This window comes from Lynx rufus, unplaced genomic scaffold (assembly GCF_022079265.1).
Source record: "Lynx rufus isolate CCGP_SWC_20201006 ecotype Redwood Valley unplaced genomic scaffold, mLynRuf1.p SCAF_1, whole genome shotgun sequence".
Classification (NCBI taxonomy): domain Eukaryota; kingdom Metazoa; phylum Chordata; class Mammalia; order Carnivora; family Felidae; genus Lynx; species Lynx rufus.
In genome coordinates this window covers 7,517,491-7,538,647 of record NW_025814823.1, presented here as the reverse complement: position 1 = coordinate 7,538,647, position 21,157 = coordinate 7,517,491, and the positions used below count along the sequence as shown (strand labels likewise).

At 55.5% G+C, this 21,157-nt stretch overlaps 1 protein-coding gene across 2 annotated transcripts; it reads left to right on the top strand.

Moving 5' to 3' along the window:
* Window positions 1–8,576: 8,576 nt before the first annotated feature.
* On the top strand, window positions 8,577–14,065 carry CDX2 (caudal type homeobox 2). Of its 2 annotated transcripts, none has more exons than XM_047075121.1 (3): window positions 8,577–9,117; window positions 12,617–12,762; window positions 13,811–14,065. In XM_047075121.1, the coding sequence occupies exons 1-3, from the start codon at window positions 8,577–8,579 to the stop codon at window positions 14,063–14,065; spliced, it is 942 nt and encodes a 313-aa protein (XP_046931077.1). The 2 variants fall into 2 exon arrangements, with proteins under 2 accessions (XP_046931077.1, XP_046931148.1); XM_047075192.1 differs by having other exon boundaries at window positions 12,617–12,758; window positions 13,811–13,949.
* Window positions 14,066–21,157: the final 7,092 nt, after the last annotated feature.

Genomic DNA, 21,157 nt, shown 5'->3' with positions numbered 1-21,157 from the left:
CCCGGGACCCCGGGCGCGCGTCGGGACCGGCCGCGGCGGGCGGCGGGCGCGGGCCGGGAGCGGCGTCCACACGCGCACGGAGGGAGGGGAGCGGCGGAGCCATCCGGCGAGTAACGAGCCCCTTTGTCCGCCCACCCAGCCGCCCACCCGCGCGCGCTTTGCCAAAATATCTGTAGGGGGTCGCGCTTCGCCCGGATTTAGCCAGCTCACTGCTTCGAGTCTACACTCCCTTTGCAGCCCTGTTGACGCCACCGGCCTTTGTGGGTTCCAAAGCGATGGTCCAGCTCTTGTTGGCTCCCCATCCTCTCCTGCTAAGCCCGAGCCGCAAGGCAAAAGCGGGCGGAAAAAGGAATCTTTTATTCCGCAGCGGTGTGTCTGTTTGTTTTCTTCTTCTCCCACCTCATTTGCCGCACCCGACATTTACAGGCGAGCGGAAGGCGTTTTCTCACTCTGGGGCGCCTACTGGAAGCTGGAGCCAGGAAGGTTACACTGGTGCGGGGCCTTGGTGCCGGGGAGGCCGCGTGTGGGGGAAGGTGGGCAGGAGGGAGCCCCGTGATGGGCCGACGTTGGGAAGGCGCCCCGTGGGGGCAGGCGGAGTAGCTGGCACGGTCGCCCTTGAGAGAGGGTTGGGAGTGGGGGCGTCTCCAGGCTGGATGGGCCCAAAAGTCAGGGGCAGGCGGCCTCCCCGGCTCTCCCAGAGATCGGCCCTTGAGAGCTGACTGGTCAGGCCCTCAGGCTGCCACGGGAGACCCGTCGGTCATTATAAAGTTAATAATAAAATAAATAATAATTTAATAGCACTGACTGAGCAGTGCTGCACATTCTAGCCCGAGGTGAACGTGAGAAACCCTCCCCCCCCCCAGAGGGCTGACAAAGCAGGTGATGGAGAAAAATCGGTGCCCAGGGAAATCTTTCTGGCCAGACTAAGCGGTTCCGGGGAGCTTCTGAACCCTGAGACTCCAGACCCGCCCCCCCCCCCCGCAGACCGACAGCTGTCTACACTGAGGGCCAAAATTCCACTCGTGCAGGACGGGCTCATCGTATTCCCTCTCTCTCAGCCCCACACACTGGAAGGTCTACCCGACCCCAGCGAACCTAAGTTTCCGTTGGCAGAGGAGAGAAACAAGCCGTACCCCTCCTCTTCCATGCGGATAGGGTGAGAAAGGAAGGCAGAGTTTGGCCCTTTGAAGACTGGAACCTCCATTAGTGACCCCCCCACCCCCCCCCCCGTCCAGGTAAGCGGCGGCAGCAGCAGCAGCAGCAAGAAAACCTTTTCATAAAACCTTTTCATAAAAAGCAAGCGTGGTCAGGCTGCAGCCCCACAGACAGAAGCCACCCTGGCCGCCCCAGGTACTTCAATCCCTTTGCCACCTTGCAGGTGTTTTCCGCTAGTGGTGAGGGCGAACGGAGGCCAGAAGCTGGTGGCCGGGCTAGGTTGGGGTGCCAGGGTAGTGAGCTGCGGCTACCAGCATCCCTGTAGACCAAGGCCTCCTTTGCCTGGGCCTGGGCCAGACGCCTTTCTGGAAGCGGGAGCATCGGGTGCACACAACAAAGGCAGCTTGACGACTCAGTTCCTGCGCTCTAGGACCCTACGGCAACAGTGGGCCCCTCGGGCCTGGGGCCAGACGCCTGCCTCACTTTAGCCAAGGTAACTTGGGGGCTTTACTGACACACACAAGAAATCTTTGGCCTGACAGAGGGCTTTCTGCCCCAGGGTACAAGCGCCACAGGCCGGGCCTGAGACTCTGACTAATCCAGTGTATTCAAGCCCCCCTGTCCAACCCTAGGATGAGTCAGTCTCTTAAATAGAGGGGCCCCAGCTGCAGCGTCTGGACTGTCCGTGTAAATGTGCTCAAGCTAAGATAGTCAGGCTTCCCGCGGGGGAGGCCTTGCAGCCGTATTTTTAGACCGAGTGTATGTGAGATCCTCTGGGGCACGACCTGGGTGTCCTCAATCACACAGTTACATTTCAAAGCTTGCCAGAAATTGTTTATTTCTGCAGGAGGGGGTACAAAGGAGCTGGGAGGGGGAGGGGGACGGGGAAGAAGGGCTGGCCGAGGATGCCTCTTACCAACTCTGCTGAGCGCTTGCAGTCTTGAGGGCGGGACGCGGGACGCGGGACGCGCACGCCCCGGTGGGAAGGGCCCTGGCCAAAGCCACAGGTAGCTCTTGCTTTTTTCTCCGGTAGGAGCAAAGAGGCAGGGGCCACCCTTGCCCGGGCGGGTCAGCCGTGGCTGCCATGGTCTGGCAGCAGAGGTTTCTGTGGCCACCTCTTGGCTCACACGGCATCGCGCCCTGGACTTCTTCGCTGGCTTTGGCCTGGCGGAGATGTTTCTCATTTCCGCGCTCCGGTGCGCAGGATGCGGGAGACAAACCCGGACTTCTGAGGCCGGGGGCCACGGTCTGGATCCTGGGCGTGCGCATCGGCCGGGACAGCGGGGTGGCCCAACGCGCCCCCGCGAGCGTCCGGGAGCCCAGAAGTGGCTGGTGCAGAGTCTAGGGTGGTTAATTTCATACTTTACTTACTAATTTGTTAGCGCGCGCGTGCACACACACACACACACACACACACACACACACCCCACAATGGCAATACTAAAAACGGCTGGAAGGCGAAGAGCTGATTTCACTCTTCCTAACCCTCCCAACCCCTCCATGCTACCTTCCCAGGTTGGGGAACTGCTTCGCCAATTCTCATCTCTCCCTTAAAACGTCCAAGCCAGCCCGCCCGGCCATCACTCTTGGCAAAAAGACCTGAGAGCTTTCCTGCTAGGAATTCACGAGCCCAATCCGAGCCTGGTATTCACGTATGTCACCCGGAAACGGAATGGGGCCTTCCTTGTATTTACCCAAAGAAGTAGGCTTTTTGGTCTGTGTGTCCAAAAGATGTCCACGGACAACTGTCATGGGAAGAAGGTGGGGGGGGGGCAGACAGCACAATTTATTTGCATACATTTCTTTACTCATTTTAAATTTCGGGGATCAGGCTTAGGATATCAGTTCCCATTCAAAAATAAAGAGCTCTTTTCAGAAAGTATTTACCGGAGGACAAGAGCAGGTGGTAATTGGTGAAAAATCTGGGAAGGAATTTATGGAAAATTTGTCATTCGATAAACTAATAAACGGCAGTTAGCAGGTGCCTGTGAAAGAGAGATATAAGTAGGATGTGGAAGGTAGTCAGAAAGGTAGAACAGCAGAACCTGATTGTTCTGGCCCTATTTGGCGTAGGGTGTGGGGAGTTTGGATTCCGGGAATCATGCGAGTTGGTTTTGGGTTTCCAGGGTGGCACCAGAAGCCTTAGTAATAATTAACATCTGTACAGAGTCCTACGCGCTGCCCAAAATGTACCTATAGTAGCTCATTTAGTTTTAGTGACTGGAACAGCTAGCTGTGTGACCTTGGGAAAGTCGCTCAACCTCTCTGAGCTTCAGGTTTCTCCTTTATAAACTGGACGTGCTACATGGACAGTAAGTCCTTTGTCTCCCCTCCAGAGAGAGTAGCTTCCCAAAGGGCCCAGTGACTCAAGGAGAACTGAACCTTATCTGAGCTCCTTCCCTCGGCCTCATAAAGCCTACTGTGCAAGGTTTCCTCGGAACATATTTTCATATGATAAGCAAAAGTCCCTCTAGGCACAGACGTTGGTGAGCGGACAAATGGTAACCAAAGGCCTTCCATGTCAAAACCAAGTGATAACGTTTAGCTGTTGCTGGCCTGAGAGCTTGATTTTTCCCTCAGCATCGCGGGTTTTCCTCTGGGGTGAGACCCCCAAGGCCCTCTCCCTCGAGGGACTTTAAATCATTCTCCATGCTTGCCCACCACAAGGCGCTAGAGTGGTTCATCCAATCCCCACACAGTGACCACAGACTCTAATTCCAGAAGAAAGAACGAAAATGGGCAACTGCCATTTATTTGCGTGACATTTACCCAATGAGCAAAACCAGACTTCGGCACCTCTCTCTGGGCTCATCTCCCTAAATCTCCTGCCTTTAACAGTATATTTTTGGATAGAAGAGCATGGCAAAAAAAAAAAATGTATATTCCTTGCCTTGGATAAGAAACCTTGGGGGTTACTCCATGGGAGGAATAAGGCAGTGCATTTCCTCACTCCCCTGCACCCTGTGCCCTGACCGGTAAAACTCTAGTCCACTAATGACCTCCCACGAATCCGGGAGCTTTTCCTCAGGTACAGAAGACCAGACACTCGGTTTGCTTGGGGGGGGGGACATTCTTGACACCAGTGGGGGCAGGGACACATCTGCTCTTGGGAATGAAGCCTGGGCAGCTGTGGACAGCTGCGGCCCCTCCCTGCTGTTCAGAATGAACACGTTGGGACCCATTGTGGCCTGATGGGGCCGAAAGGACACTGCCATCGATTTCCTTCCCAGAGATGTTAGCTGAGTGGGCCGCGGCCGGGCAGGGTGGGGTTGTTGCGGTCAAACCACTCGTTATTGAGCCCTTCCTTTGTGCGAGGGAGTTGCTGATTGCGTGTCTGATTGCGGGTGGTGGCTGAGAGCTCCCTCAATGCCAAATGAGGTAGAGATGGTCTCATTTCTCCACAGCAGTATAGATCGCCAAGCCGAACAATTTTATCCTGCAACACTGTCTCCTTTTTCGCTCTTCCTTAATTACCCCGACAAGCCAGATCAATGCAGGGTGAGGGTTTCCTGTGCAGAAGAGAGGAAGGATAGGAGCAGTTGCACTGTTTGAATAATTTCCTTGATCTCAACGGGATTCAGAAAGCAGACGTGCATGCTAAGGTGGAGAGAGATGGTCTGCCCTATCTGGCTTACAAGGGCCACAGGCTCCCCACTTTTCAAGAGCCACAAATATGGGGAAAGGACCCCCCCCACCGCCGCCCCGAGCTAGAGCAAACACTGGGGACCTTTGAGCAGGGAGAGAGTCCTGTCAATGATCTGTGGATTCAAGGAGTGTCTCATCTGCCCAGAGGAGCAGCCCGCCCCCTTCCTGTGCCTCCCTACACCCCCCCAACGCACACCCCCTGCCCCTGCCCTTGCCACCAGCCGGAATTCTGGAAGCCCCTGACCCTCTCCAAGGAATGTTGAATGGCCTTTACAACGTTAGCAACAAAGAGACCACGTCCCTTTGATAACCGTTGTGGCTGCCCTGTGGTCTTCCTGATGCTTTATTTACCTGAGTCTCTTTCTTCCCACCCTCTCCTGCCCTTAAAAGCCTGCTTTGGCTCAGGCTCCACGGGGTCACAGCTTCAGCCCCACCCCAACCCCAGCCCCAGGCTTTCCACAAGTTTGGCTCATCCAGAGCCATTTGCTGAAGGCTTCTCTGGTAGGGCAGCCAGTTGGAGACCAGAGGGACCGGCTGGAAAAAAGCCTTGATCCAGAGAAGTTGGGGCCAACTATCCCAGGAGGGTCTCAGCTCAGGCCAAAGGTCCTAAGAAAGCCACCAAGCACCTTGGGTCCAGGACCGAGAAGGCTCTCCCCCAGGGTCTGCTGCGGGTGGCACCCCCATCCTCCCAGGGCCACACATCTGCACCCAAAGGCTGGTAGAGTCCCATCCAGGGGAGGCCTCCAGAGGACAGGCACCTGGTGAAGACCCACCAGAAAGGCTAAGCCACCAAGATGAAAAGACACCCAAGCTTCCTTCTCATCAGCCACCATCCACCCCTTTCTGACTGCTCTTGTGCGCCCTGCCCTTTGGGGACCCAGATGGGCCTCTTGGTTGAGAGTGCAGCCGGATGTGAAGGGACACTTCCACCCTGAGAAGCTTATCCAAGGACATCAGTATTGGCTCCTTTCTCCTCATCAAACAGCCCAGACCCCAGGACCTTGGGCAGGGTCATGCTACTGCCCTGCAGGCCCATTTTCCATTAAGAAAACCAATTGGTTTTTTCCCCACGATTTCCTTTCTCCAGCTCTCACACCCCAAGAGAGCCTCAGGTTGCCTGGGGTCCAGCCAGCTCTGGGGCCTGGCGTGACCCCTGGGGCCAGAGCGACCCTGGCTGCTCCCAAAGCATTTGGGCGGGCAGGCCAGAGCCCTTTCTCCGGGGCAGAGCACAGAGACACAGCTGGAAAACCGGGACAATTAGCCAGCGGCCGGCGGCCGGGCCATAAAAACGCAGGAAGCGGCCACTGCAGGGCGGAGGGAATGGCTGTCCCCAATAAAGCGATTGTTCCAAAGAATGCCCACATTCCGAAGACGCAGGCTTGAGCCTGGGCCTCGGCTTCCAGAGCTCGAGGCTTGGGAGGGGGTTGTGGGGGACAGAAAGAGGAATTGTGTCTCCAGGAAGAGGAGGAAGATGTTTGCTAGATCAAAAGTCTGAAGTGCCCACCACTTAACCTCCCACATTCCCACCCCGTCAGGACCGCAGACTCTCCCTTTCGCTCCCCCTCCCCCAACTCAGTGATTTGGGTTCTGCAATGGGGCTTGCGATCTTTTTTCCCTGTTTTATTTCTTGAGCGGTCCCATGAACTCAGCTGTCCGGGCCAGGCTCGGTAGGTCCACTTGGAGGACTTGCCGGCCCCCCCACCCCCGGTCTTCCACCTCTTGGGGGCTCAGCTATCTGACCTACCCCCGCCCCACAGACTGCTGATTGCAACCAACCTCCTTAGGAAACGCAGAGGAGAAGAACCGGCAGGCCGGGATCCCTCAGCCCTGGGCTTGTTGGCATCCAACTTGGGCCCGGCCTCCCTCCGCTCTGCAGCTTTGGTGGGTGTCCTCTGTAAAACGGAGGTGGTGACAACACCAGCTCAGTTCCCCACTTAGGGAGATGTGAGGATCGAGGCAGGTAAAGGGCACTGGAAAAAAGCTCCAGAGATGAGAAGGCGAAGAAGTGACAACCGCCAAAGAGCGCTTGACAATGAGAACCGACAAGTGCAGCTATGGAGATGGGCGGCTAGTGTCCCGCTGGTCCCGGAGCGCCCGAAGCCGCCCAGGCAGCTTGCCCGGGCCCCGGACCGGGCCTCTGCGATCCTCACATCCTAGTCTGGTGGCACTGTCTGGGCTCGGGGAGAAAGCTTGGAAGGCCACCGCGGGGCTGCTCCCTACAGTGGCTACACGGAGCCGGGCCGGGCGCGTGCGCCAGACGGATCTGGTCGCCTTGCGCTCCTGTCCCGGCAGTCCCAAGCCAGGCCTCACAGCACTGGTCCCCGCAGCTGCCACTGAGCCCCTGGGGCCCCCGACACAGTGCTTCAAAGTTGATCCTTTCTCAACTTTTCTTCACTAGGACAATCATTAGTAACGGCCCGGGTTCCCTGCCCATCTCCTAGAGACGAAAAACGATTTTCTTTGGACAATGTTCTACCTTGGAAAGCAGAAAGTGGTTTCAAGACAAAGGCATTATGTACAATATACAAATACCTAGGTATATATTATATTAGCAGCAATTTTGACTCTCTTTACCTGGATTTTTAACCGCTTCAGTAAAATAAACACGTATGGGTAGGCTCGCTGAATTTTCGCAGACAACCTACCGTGTCACCAGCACCCTGTTCAAGAAACCAGAACTTTGCCAGCACTCTAGCGACCCTCTTTTACCCGCCCCCCCCCCATAACTGCCCTCCACCGTCTGACTTCCGCCACAGGCTCCTTGGTCTGACTGTTTTGTGTCTTTGGATGCAAATGCTTTTTTAAAATATGAATTGCTTTAATTTAACTTAAATCCCAAACGTGAGATGAACTCGGAGACGCAGCCTGAAGCTAGCGGCATAATTTATCTTGTGCGAGAGGCAAGAGGTTTCCTTGGGGAGGAAAATAGCTGATTGGCAGCCACAGTTGTTTTGGGGCGCGCAACCGTTCTGGCCAGGAGCGCAGAGAGGGCAGGAACCGGCCCCGTCTCTAAGGGCTCGGCTCCTCACCTCCCGGGTTGGTCAGAAACGTAGTCATCAAAGCAATGGCTTCCCTTTTCTTTCCTCTTTGGTGTAGAAGGAGCCTCTAGATGCACCCCCCCTCCCACCCCGCAAATGCAGAAACACTACTTGGTTTCCAAGCCCAGATTCCCACCAAGATAGCTCTTCCCCCCCCCCCCCCCCACTTTTGCAAGTCTCTTGATTTCATTCTTTGAACCTGTGATTGGAGGTTAAAGTGCACCAGGTTGGAAGGAGGAAGCTCTTAACAATAAAGGTTTGAATATTTCGCGGTGATCGGGTCGCAGCCCTCTCTTGAGCTCCCCTCTCCCCTTATCTTTTAAAATGCAAATCGTGTTTCGGGGGGTTGTGCGCGGGGTGCGCGCTGCGCCTCGACGTCTCCAGCCATTGGTGTCTGTGTCATTACTAATAGAGTCTTGTAAACACTCGTTAATCACGTAAGGCCGCCGGCCTGGGGCTCCGCACTCCAGCCTGTGGCGGGTCTTCCCCGCCTCTGCAGCCCAGTGGGGAGGAGGTGGGAGGAAAGAAGGAAGAAAGGGAGGAGGGAGGAGCAGGCCAGAGGGAGGGACCGCCTCGGAGGCAGAAGCGCCGCGAGGAGCCCGCGGAGCGCCGCGGGCCGGGGCGCAGCCAGCCGCCGCTCTCGGCGCCCCCTCGCCCCTTCCCCTTCGCGCCCCCCGGCAGCCTCCAGCGTCGGCCCCCAGGCAGCATGGTGAGGTTTGCCGTCGGGCCCTCGCCACCATGTACGTGAGCTACCTCCTGGACAAGGACGTGAGCATGTACCCCAGCTCCGTGCGCCACTCTGGCGGCCTCAACCTGGCCCCGCAGAACTTCGTCAGCCCCCCGCAGTACCCGGACTACGGCGGCTACCATGTGGCGGCCGCGGCCGCCGCGGCCGCGAACTTGGACACTGCGCAGTCCCCGGGGCCGTCCTGGCCCGCGGCGTACGGGGCCCCGCTCCGAGAGGACTGGAACGGCTACGCGCCGGGGGGCGCCGCGGCCGCCGCCAACGCGGTGGCGCACGGCCTCAACGGGGGCTCCCCGGCCGCCGCCATGGGCTACAGCGGCCCGGCCGACTACCACCCGCACCATCACCCGCACCACCACCCGCACCACCCGGCCGCTGCGCCTTCCTGCGCCTCGGGGTTGCTGCAGACACTCAATCCCGGCCCTCCCGGGCCAGCCGCCACCGCCGCCGCCGAGCAGCTGTCCCCGGGCGGCCAGCGGCGGAACCTGTGCGAGTGGATGCGGAAGCCCGCGCAGCAGTCCCTCGGAAGCCAAGGTAGGCGGCGGCGGCGCCCCGCGGGAGGGGGCTGCTGGGCCGGCCGCGCGTCCCGCGCCGACCCGGGCGTCCCGAGCTGTCTGGGAGCTGGGCGCCAGGAGGGCCGGAGAGGGAGACAAAGTCAGGGGGCCCCCCGACTGCCGGGCTTCTCTACCGCTCCTGGGCTGGCGGGCTGGGGGTGGGGGCCGGGAGGGAATAAGTGGGTCTCCCAACCCGTGTTTAGTTGAGGGCAGAGGAGAGCCTTCCTCCCTCCAACGTCCCAACACTCCCAGGACACCCCCAGGAATGTGGGCGTAGCACGGCTGCGTAGGAGTGGGAACGCGCGTCCCCCCGCACTTGGTGCCTCTGGCACTCGGTGCGCAGCTTGGAGCCGCCGGGGAAAGGGAGCCTCGAACTCCACCGAGCCGGGCTTCAGAGCCTTGCTCTCCACGCCGCTGAGCCGCTCAAGAAGAGGGGTGCCCTGGGGAGCCAGGAGGGCGGCGAGGCCGCGCGTGGGACCGGGGTCAAGGAATCTCAAGAGCTAGGGCGAATAGGGAGAGCCGGCAAAGCTGCTGTTGCAGGAAAGGCAGGCCCCAGGAATTAGGCGGAAGGGAGCGCGCCCCGTCATTGAACTCCTTTGATTTGCAAAGGAGTTCGAGCAGTCCGAAGCTGGAGGGCCAGGGGCAAGAAGTCGTGGGTGTCCTCTTGTGTCTGCGGAGGGAGAAGGGGAAGAATCCTTGGTGGGGATTCAGCTTCTGCTCCAGACAGGGATCATTTCTCCCCACCTTTCCTTTCCAGGGTCTCGGGGCTGTGTGTGTGTGTGTGTGTGTGTGTGTGTGTGTGTGTGTGTGCACGCGCGCCCATGTTCAAGAAGCTTGCTCAGGAGATGTCCCTGCAGACATCCTAGGTTTGCCGGACCGCGAGGGCCCATCAGGTCCCGGTCTGCCCCTTCTGCTATCGGGATATGTGTCAAAGTGGGAAGGAAGTTGGAATAGGTGTGGTGGGAGAGTCCTGTTGGCATCCCCGTTTCGCTCCACGAAGTTTTCCTAGCCTTCTGCACTTCCGCTTTTCTTCACTTCCCTTGTTTCTGGCCCAGCCCGGCCTGCACGCAGGTTATGGCCACTTTGCAGAGGTTTATAGCCAATTACAGCCGTATAAATCAGAGCAGCCGTTGGGGGCTGTCTCCGGGCATCAGTACTTGAGTCACCGGGCACATGCCGGGTGGGAAATGCGGCCGCCCAGGGAGAAGGCCACAGGGCCAGCCTCGGAACCTCGCCTTGGTGCCTTCCCCAAAGGGAGACGCCGTCGCCCGAACCGAGCGGTGTCTCAGAGAAGGCTGTCTTTCACGGAGCCTGCCTGGGGCGCACCTGGCAGCGACCGGGGGTCCTACGGGAGACCTCTGGTGTGTCCCGGGACAGTGGCCCCTGGGCCAGGGCCGGGGAGGGGGGAGAGGGAGAGGGAGGGAAGCCACAGGAGCCCAGGCCGCGGGGTCAGCAGATGAGAGGCCGCTGTGAAGTCCCGCGCCGAGGTGGCAAGGCCGCAGTCGGCGCCGGGCGCCCTTGTGATGTTAATGTCGGGAGGCCGCGGCCCGCGGGCCAGAGCCGGGCTCCTCTGCGGACCGTCATCTGTCAACGGGCTAGGGGGGTTGGCCCTCGGCCCGGCCCGCTTTGATATACACCTTCCCAGCCCTGCCATTGTCTCTTTTAGGGCCCGGAAAGAGGGTGGTGACTTTCGCAGTCAATAATGAATTCTCACAAGTCCCTCTCATCTCTCCCCTCCTCCAGCCCCCTCCTTGGTTCCCAGGGGGTGCGGGGCGCCTCCAAGGCCCTTGGGGACGCGGGCCGCAGAGCGCGCAGGGGTGCTGGTCACCGCGTCCCCGGCCCGTCCGGCAGACGGAAAGGGCGGCCCTGGTGCAGGAGCCGCTCCCCCAGGCGAGTGTTGCCCCCGGGATGTTCGGCTCGGAGAACTTTCTTGCGCCCCGCTGCCCAGCCCCGGGGGTGCCCCTTTGTGGCTCCAACCTGGGTGCAGTGGCAGCCGCGCCTTGCACTGTGTGCGTGAGCCAGCCCGAGTCTCAGTTTCCTCATCTGTAAAACGGGCGACCCCCGCCGGTAGCCTCGAGTGGGTTAGAGGCGGTAGCGCGTGTGAACGCGCCCGCCCCTTGCAAGGCTCCCAGGACGTGTTAGTTCCCTTCACCGGCTTCGCAGACGCAGGGTCGGGGCCGCTGCGCCCATTCAAATGCGCCTGCCTGCCGGGCCGTGTTTATGTTAATGCGCCTGGCGGGGAGGGGGATGAAAGCGGGGGCCGCCATTTGCTCAGTAGTGGTAATTCAAACAGAATGCGGTTGTTATTAAGGCATTGAAAGGGCTTTTCTTTGATAAGATCGCCTTGTCCTGCATTGTTTGGGACTGTGTTCCCCTTTCAGCGGCTCGGGGGAGCTCCCTCTGATCCGGCCCTGTATCTTCCCAGGGCGCTTTTGTTGTGGTTTGCAAAGGGTTTTACCTGAACAAAGTCGGCCTGCGGGGCATTAAACACCTCCAAGAAACTCCCAGACCCTTTAGATCTTCCTGTAGGATTGGGCACCGGGCGACTGAACCTGTTCGGCCGCAGGATGACCAGGACCTGGGGCCAACGAGGAGCCCCTGCCAAGGGATGACCCAGGACAGACCCGGGGGAGACGCCAGGTTCTCGGGCCTGCTCCAACCGCGACGGCACTATTTGTCAAGGCCCTTCAGTAAAACAATCAATCTGAGGTTTAATATGTTGACTCAATCCAATGAGCACAGATCACTGGTCAGGATAGCTCTGGCAGAGTTTGTAGCAGAAATAAATGGGGGTTGGGGGGGGGGCTCAAAAAAGAAAAAGTGCCAAATGCGAAACCGTGTTCAGCCAGGTATAGAATGTCGCCAGCGGGAGGGGTCTTCTGCCTGCCAGACCCCAGCTCGGAATTCCACCAGATGGGCCTCGTGTGCCTAGGAGATGATTCTGGTCTGTCAGTCCTGCACCCACCCCCACCCCCCTTTCTACTGTTAATAAAAGTAGAAAGCAACAGACAGAAAGTACCACCACCACCCCACGCAGCGACACCAACGCATCCCCACGGCCCCAGCTGCTTTTTAGGGTGGGCTTCCGTCTTCAATAGGCCAGAAAATGTGAACATTCCCAGGACTCTGGAGACTCTGTCCTGCCCCCTTTCCCTCTGGGCCCAGCCTGCTCCAGTGCTCTGTTTGGTTTACCAAACGGGGGGCTGGGTTCTGCTATCTTGCGTGTAGGAGGTTGGAGTTTTTCTTCGTTTTTAAAAACCACTTAACCCCAAGGTGAGTTTAGTTGTCTCAGATAGCCTCGCACCCTCCCCTCAGGACCCTCTGGGGGGTCTTGTCAGACCCGGCAGGAATCAGCCAAACCCTGGCCCCCCGGGGCGAAGAAGGAAGAGAAATAGCCCTTGGGTTAGGGAGGTTTGTCATTACCCATGACTGATGGGCCGCCTTGCGGTTCCCCGGCCTAACTTCTCCTTCCTCCACAGTGAAAACCAGGACGAAAGACAAATACCGAGTGGTGTATACGGACCACCAGAGGCTGGAGCTGGAGAAGGAGTTTCACTACAGTCGTTACATCACCATCCGGAGGAAAGCCGAGCTGGCCGCCACGCTGGGGCTCTCCGAGAGGCAGGTGCGAACCGCCTTGTTCCCTCCAGGGCTGGTAGGGTTCCCCGGGGCAGAGTTGGAAGCTGGGCCCCCGGAAGCCACCTAGTTCTGTGGGCAGATTAAAGCACAGGTTAGAGGGGCGCCTGGCTGGCTCGGTCTGTAGAGCACGCGACTTTTGATGTCCGGGTTGTGAGTTCAAGCCCCGTGTTGGGCGTAGAGCTTACTTAAATAAACAAATGAATAAATAAATCAGGAGGATGGAGAGCATTTCCTCCTGAATGAGTTTAGAAAAAGTTCCCTCCACCGCTAGTTGTCTTTTTCAGGTGTTGAAAAATTTCCCCGTTTTCCGGCATCCGGGAGGTGCAAAAAAGAAAAAAAAATACCCCAAAGAACAGAGCAGTACTTTAATCCAGATTTCTATTTGGGTGAAAAAAGACTTACATTAAAGACCTGTTAGCTTTGTGCCCAGCCCAGCGCCTGGGGAAAAAAATGAATACAAGACCCCAATCCCTACCCGTAAAAACTAGAACGAGGCTTGACTCATGAACACTGTATATGGTCTAGAAAAATAAATAAATAAACAAAACAGGCCACATCCACAGCCGGGAAGCCCCACAGTAAATCTCATTCTCAGTTTGAAGGTGAGGCCTATTCCATTTCAGTTTAGCTTTGAGAGGCCAAAGGTTGTCATTTTGAAGCACATCCATGCTGGCCTCCTCCTGCTTGTTGTAGAAAGGGCTTTGCAAAGTTTCTTTCCCTTGGCTCTGAGACTCTGAACTTTTCCAGTAAAGTTGTAGATAAAGGTTGCTTTAGAACGAAACCTGGTGAACGAGGCGGGGGGGGGGGGGGGGGGGGAGGGGCTCTTCTCTCCCGAGGCCGTACTGGGCTTGGGAAGGGCTCCAGGGCTGGGGCTGTCACGGGGCTCTCGAATGAACGTCTGGGAGAAGGTTTGGGGGTCCTTTAGAGAGGGCACTTCTTTAACTGGAGGGGTAGATGCTGGTGCTGAAGGCCATTCGTTTTCCCCTTGCATTGTCTTCTTCACCCCCGTTTTCCCCTCCATTTTCCACGTCCAGGTTAAAATTTGGTTTCAGAACCGCAGAGCGAAGGAAAGGAAAATCAACAAGAAGAAGTTGCAGCAGCAGCAGCAGCAGCAGCAGCCGCAGCCCCCACCGCCGGCACCACAGCCCCCCCAGCCGCCGCCAGGCCCTCTGAGAAGCGTCCCGGAGCCCCTGAGTCCTGTGTCTTCCCTGCAAGGCTCGGTGCCCGGCTCTGTCCCTGGGGTTCTGGGGCCAGCCGCGGGGGTGTTAAACCCCACTGTCACCCAATGACCTACGGGCGCCTGCAGCGGCCGAGCACGAGGGCCGAGCCACGAGGAGCATAGACTCTGCCAGAATCCTCAGGAGAGACCCCTCCCCTCCCCTCCACAAATGTACACCAACTGACCTAGCTCTCAGAGGAAGAATGGGGGCCAGGAGTAAGGACAAGGGGGGGTTGGGTTGGAGGCCTCAAGGAAGACATTCTCCCAGGTTTTGACTTTTTCTGGTCTGACTTTCTGCCAGCAAGAAGATGGGATATGATCACTGAGGCTTCATCTCGTCCCGCCGGGAAGCATTGCCTGGACTGGCTAAACAGACCGGGCTTCCAGCCCCCACCTCCCCAGCTCTTGGCTTCCCAAATCTGCAGGAGGCACCTCTGGTTGAGGGGAGAGAAAGACTCAGGGGAACACCAATGCTCGGAGCCAAGATGGCTGCCGCCTACTCACTGCCATCCGAGGGCCCGCTGGGCCCTCCTGCTCAAGGGCAGGCGAGATTCTGTGACTGCAGAAGTCACAGGCGGCTAAGATAGGAACCTGGACCTACCAAAGACTGCAGAACCCCCAGGTCTTGTCTTTCTTCTCTTCCCTTCCCAGACCAGGAAAGGCTTGACTGATGTGTGCGCCCAGTAGATGGTGTGAGAGGCGTGGTTATTGGACTCCAGGCCTGACAAGAGGGCCCAGGACAGGGCCTTGTTTAGAAAGCCTGTCACCAGAGCTTCTCTGGGCTAAATGTATGTCAGTGCTATAAATGCCAGAGCCAAGCTGGACTTCCTGTCATTTTCACAATCTTGGGGCTGATGAAGAAGGGGAGTTTTTGTTGTCGTTGCTGCTGTTTGGGTTGTTGGTCTGGGTAACATCCAAGCCAGCATTTCAAAAGCCTTCTGGATCCACAGGGAGAGAAGTGGTATGGTGAAGGGAAGTGGGGAGTATTTGAACACAGTTGAATTTTTTCTAAAAAGAAAAAAAAGAGAGAGATAAATGAGCTTTCCAGATTTCAGATTCTGTATTTATCGTCTTCAGATTTTGTCTGGAATTATTATTATTTTTTTTTGAGAAATGAAATATCTTGTCTACTTGCAACCTAGTGTTGGAAAACTCGGACAGGGAGTGGAGAAGGTTATCTGAACAACCTCATTTTACCCCAGAGCATCAGAAGCCTGAGGGAGCAGGTTTTGAGACCTTCCCTGCCCCCAAGCCTGAGCCCAGCCTTGGATTGTGGAATGTGTGGTTCTCCTGGGGGTGCCTTTGGGCAAAATGCACATCTGAATGGTCAGCTGCTTCCCAGCGGCCAGGAATTATGGGGGGTGGGGGTAAGCGTCCCCTCATACCATCTCCTCAAATCTGCACTGACGCAGTTACCAACATTCCCTGCATCAGTGATTCCCTTCACCCCAGGGATGCCCCACAATCCAGCTAAACATAAGCATTAAGTAAAAAGGCTTTATTTTCTGCTCTCCCAGGGCAACGTTTCCATGAATATAGTCTTCTGTGAATCACTGGCCATTTCTGTGAGCCCTGTCTCCACCCCTTGTCCTTTCTCGCGAAATCCTCCCCCCTCCCCCCCCCCCCCACCTACCCCACAAAGAATTCAAGAACCAGTATAAGGAGAGCCTTTCAGTGGTGGTTGCTTGTTATCTGGCCGACCCGCTGCGGACCGGGCTGCTGTCCCTGAGGTTTTTGGGTCCCGGAAGCCACCGAGCAGGGCCTGGGGAGAAGGGCCTCGCTCTCGATTTCGGTCTTCCCACAGGCACCTTCGGGGCCTCATCGCGGCCCTCCGCCGAGGGAGGAGGTGCCCCGAGGGCTGCGGAGGAAGAGCTGAGCGGCGAGACCTAAATACCGCCTGCAGCATCTCCCGGGTTCCGCGGCCCTTCCGGGTGGCATTCCGCTCGCTCGGGGATTGAGAAAGGGGCGCTGGCGGCCCGGCCCGCGGGCGCCCGGCTCGAAGCCGCAGGGAGAGAGCCCGGCCCGCCTCTCGGGCTACGGGGTCCTTTGAGCCGGGGGGTGGGGGGGGGTCGGGGGGTGGGGGGGGTGGCGATCGCCGCGAGGTTAGCCCCCTCCCCCGGCGCCTCCTGCGGAGTGGGGCCGCGGGGAGGGGGGCGCGGACCCGCACCCGGCCGCGCCCACCCGCCCCCCGCCGCCGCCGCCGCGGTTGCTATGCGTTGCTGTGAAACGCCTGTCAATAAACCCTGTTTGGACAGTGCCGCGAGAGCACAAGGGTTGTTTGCTTAGTGGTTAGAGGTTCAAAAGTCGGCATTGTCCCGCGGCAAGCGATTACAAGTTCTTCCCCTCGCCGGGTCCGGCCCCCCAGCACTGACGCCCGCCGCGGGCCCGCGCGCCAGGCATCCGGGGCGAAGAGGGGAGCTCGGCTGCTCTCTGAAATGCAGGCCCGGGGCTGCGAGCCGCCCGCCAGGCTCCCAGGTCGGGGAGGGGGCGGGCCAGGAGGCCCCCGCCCCCCACCCGGTGCCGACGAGGCCACCGCGCCTGCGACGCCGAGACTCACCCTTCGAGCAAACCCGGGGAGGGGGGGGAAGGAACACGGGGACGTGGCGCGAGCGGGCAGTGCCGCCGAGGAGGCGTGGGGGGGGGCGGTTGGCGCTGGGACGCCCGGGTGTGTTTTTGATAGGGCGGCCTCGCAGCTGCCGGGGCCTCCGGCGCTGGGACCGGGATGACTCCGCTTCCCTCCGGATTCCTCGGCCCTCCCGGAGCTCAGGCCGCCAGGGGGCGCGCGCGCTCTGGGAAGAGCGGGGATCCGCGCCCGCGCTCCTCCCCCGCGTCCCGAGCGGACCCGGAAGGGGACTCGTTCGGAGCTCGCTGGACGGTCGCAAGCTCCAGCGCCTGTCCCACCGCGGCTGCTCCCCATCTGGGGCGCTGCGAGGCTTCTCCACCGTGGCCGCGAGCCTGTTGCAACTCAGGCGGGCGCAGGAGATTCTTCAACCGGTTGAGCTGTTCAAGAAAACCAAATTTGGGGGCGCCTGGGTGGCGCAGTCGGTTAAGCGTCCGACTTCAGCCAGGTCACGATCTCGCGGTCCGGGAGTTCGAGCCCCGCGTCGGGCTCTGGGCTGATGGCTCAGAGCCTGGAGCCTGTTTCCGATTCTGTGTCTCCCTCTCTCTCTGCCCCTCCCTCGTTCATGCTCTGTCTCTCTCTGTCCCAAAAATAAATAAACGTTGAAAAAAAAAATTAAAAAAAAAAAAAGAAAACCAAATTTGGGTGAAAGGAGCTACTCGCCTTTCTAAAAGGTCTTCTTGCACAAGATTTTTAAAAAAATAAAAACATTACAGTAATACGGATATGATACTAATATATAGAAAGACTGAGAACTTAGGATACATGGGGGGGGGGTGTACCCGTATTGTGGAACTCCTGTCCAAACAAGGCGTACATAGGGAGGCCAGGCTGGCTCAGGCGACTCTTGATCTCAGGGTCCTGAGTTCAAGCCCCATGTTGGGAGCGGAACCTACTTAAAATTTAAAGAAAAAAAAAAGTTAAAAAAAAGCATATATGGAGAGAAGACGGCTTGAGTCCTTTTTTTCCGTTCTGTGAACAATTCATGGCTTTATCATATTCATTCCATAAAGCTAACAAGATGGGCCCTTAATGAAAGTAATGAAAATTTCAATCAGTTTCACTTCTTTCTGATATTATCTGTAAGAGTCCTACAATAGTCAAGAAAACTAATCTTAAATGGAAATCTATATATATATAAAGAGCAGTATTCTTGCTGTGGTTATCCACAGCCACTCAGGGGAAAAAAAATAGGAGAAGGCAGCAAGTAGAAATAAAGAACTTCAACTACACTGAGCGCCTGGCTGGCTCAGTTGGTAGAGCGTGTGACTCGATCTCCCGGTGGTGAGTTCAAGCCTCACGTTGGACCATTGGGCCTAGAGTTTACTTAGGAAAAAAAAAAAATCTTAAGATCTAAGGGGCATTGTTTGCACCTTGTTTTAGAGAGGGGCTGCTATTTACTAGTTTAATGACCTCGGGGAAATCTCCACCACTAATGGGGGAATCAAATAAGGTAAAAGTAAGGGAATGCAATTTACAGCACACACGTAGGATTAATCCCCAATAATGACAAGAACTAGGGCTGCATCATGAACCATCTCTTGTAAACGGCGGAAGAATCCTTACACAGAACCTGTGAACAGGGATGATTCCTCAAATCACACATGAAGTTTTTCGAATTCACTGTCACACTCACTTTGTCAAGTAGCCCCCAGTCCGTTGCCTCTTGATTTCCACTGCCTAGGCACCTGCATACAATCTCAAGTGGCAAAGCCCTAACATTCCAGACACGAAGACATCTCACTGCCGTGCATAGTTAACTTTTCATCTACCAGGAAAGACATCCCCAAACCCTTCTTGTTGTAATGAGGAGACTCAGATTAGTTGAGGAGGTAGTTAGGGACATGGATCAGGACCCTTTCAACCCCAAAGGGGCAGAGAGGCAGGTATTCTGATTAGATGGCATTGAAAGTTTCTCTAGTTTGAAGTAACTTCCCTTCCAATATCTCAGTGTCCATTCTGTACTCTTCTGGGAGACACCCCAAAAAGTTGCTGTGGATTTAATTCTTTAAGGCTGATTTCATCCCTTGAAGTAATTTCAAGCGTTTGACTCCAGTGCCCACATTTTCCCCTTACACTGAAACCACAGCAATAGGTTTCGTGTGACATTAGTTTTGTGGAAGATACGGGACACATTCATACCTAAATAATGTAGATTAACTTGTTCACATTTTAAATTAGCAATTGTTTTCTTGAATAACATTGAGACCACACAAACTTCTAACCTCTATCATTCTTTATTTTTTCTTTTTTTATATGCGGAAATTTATTTTTTAAGATGCTTTGTTGACAAATTGGCTAACATACAGTGCATACGGGGGTAGATTTTCTCCAAGAGTACGAAACATGATGTAAACAACACAAAACCTCTCACACTCCAAACCAAGAAAGTAGAATCTCCCAGTTCTGGAGATTATACCAGCATTTACCGTGACATTGTTCTCAGAAGAATCAGTCTTTGAAGAATCAGTTTAGAGAGGGTGAGGGCCAGCACATAGATGACCTTTGGGCTCCTAGGTCTCTAGCACCCAAACATTACGTTTGTTTCAACAACAGTTTTTCCATTTCGGAATTTGTCATTAACCTCAGGGGATATTGCTACTATGATGATAAAGTTAAATAACCAGTTGGTTCGTTCTTTCTTTCTTTCTTTCTTTCTTTCTTTCTTTTCCCCTGTAGGATCCTGGCGATTCTGTGCTACAGGTCTGTCTAATCCACAGCCCTGTGTTCAGGGAATGAAGAATTCCCTGATATTAAATGATAACCAGTCTCTCCACACGTACATATTTACATAAAAAAAATAATATTCAGGTCATGTGTTGGGTTTTTGTGCCCAATGTTGTTTTGGTACAGTAGGAGCCCAGGCATTTCGTGCATTTTAATATTTGTGTTTTGATTTCTAGGAAAGGAATTCTTTTCTAATTGTTTATATGTTATCAGAACTTTCAGGATTGACAGTTTGCTATCATAACGCATTGTAGCTGTAGTATGACAATGACAGGTTTTATGCAAGTGATAGTTGAGAAATTTCTCTCCAACCTCAGGAAAGCAAACAATGAAAACCAATGCAGGAGCTAGTCACTAGTACAAACATACAGTGGCCTGTTGGGTGGCACTTAAAGAATTTTAATTTATTGGCGATTAGTGGAATAAGTGACAAAGATTAAGTACCTAAACCACACATTAGTTGTTAAAAATGACCCGGGCAGCCTCTGTCTTTTATTCCTGGAAGACACTTCGGGCATTGTTCTTTCGCTCTGTGTATCTAACGTATCAGAAACAAAAACCACACCAAAAACGCCACAGGATTACATTCTATTTTCAGTTCCCCCACTCCTGCCTTCTAGGTAGAATGATGTGAGTTGCTAGAAACAAATAGAAGACAGACATAATTAAGCAAGACTTAGAGACCATTGGCCAATAAACCGTAATATAGAAGCGTGTGGGAAGAATCAAAAGAAAGGTTGTGTGCACGTCTGGAATCCACATCCGTAAAATAAAAACATTCCCCCCCCCCGAAACCACTTTATTTATTTGCTCCTATTTTGGGGTTTTCCTCAAACCACTTTAATGAAAAAAGTTCAAATTTCAGAAATCCAAATTCCTTCGATTCTTTTCATTTGTTCCTGTTACAATTCTCGTCGTTTCTGCAAATCTGACATAGCCACCTTAGTACTTGGACATCTGCTAGCGACGCATTGTTACACACATTAGATTCAGAATGACATTCTTTTTTTTTTTTAATTTTTTTCAACGTTTATTTATTTTTGGGACAGAGAGAGACAGAGCATGAACGGGGGAGGGGCAGAGAGAGAGGGAGACACAGAATCGGAAACAGGCTCCAGGCTCTGAGCCATCAGCCCAGAGCCCGACGCGGGGCTCGAACTCACCGACCGCGAGATCGTGACCTGGCTGAAGTCGGACGCTTAACCGACTGCGCCACCCAGGCGCCCCCAGAATGACATTCTTTAAAAAAAAAAAAGTTTATTTATTTTTGAGAGAGAGAGAAAGAGAGAATCCCAACCAGGCTCCTCCCTGTCAGTGCAGAGCCGGAAGCGGGGCTCGAACCCACCAACCGTACGATCATGAGCTGAGCCGAAACAGTCAGATGTTTCACTGGACTGAGCCACCCAGGAGGCCCCAGAATAACATTCTTGATTATTTTTTTGAGAGGAGGGGATGCAGGTGAGCAAGGGGCAGAGAGAGAAAGAGAGAGGGAGAGAGAAGAGGGCCTTACCCCAGGCTGGACATAACCTGAGAAGTCAAGTCAGAAGTCAGATGCATAACCGACTTGAGCCACCCAAGCGCCCCGAAACGTCACTCTCGGTCATGATCTTAGGCCCACAGAAAGCCAACCAGCAACATTTATTTCTCCTTTCTAGGGCTACAGTCACGCGACTCACACTTAGTTCTCATTGCGACTCTTGGGTGGACCCTTGGGCAGAACCGAGAACCAAAAGGCCAAATGACCAAGCGAATGAAATGACCAAACGATCGTGCCGTCTTGAAGCCGTGACGTGAGTTAGGTTTCTAGATGCGCTT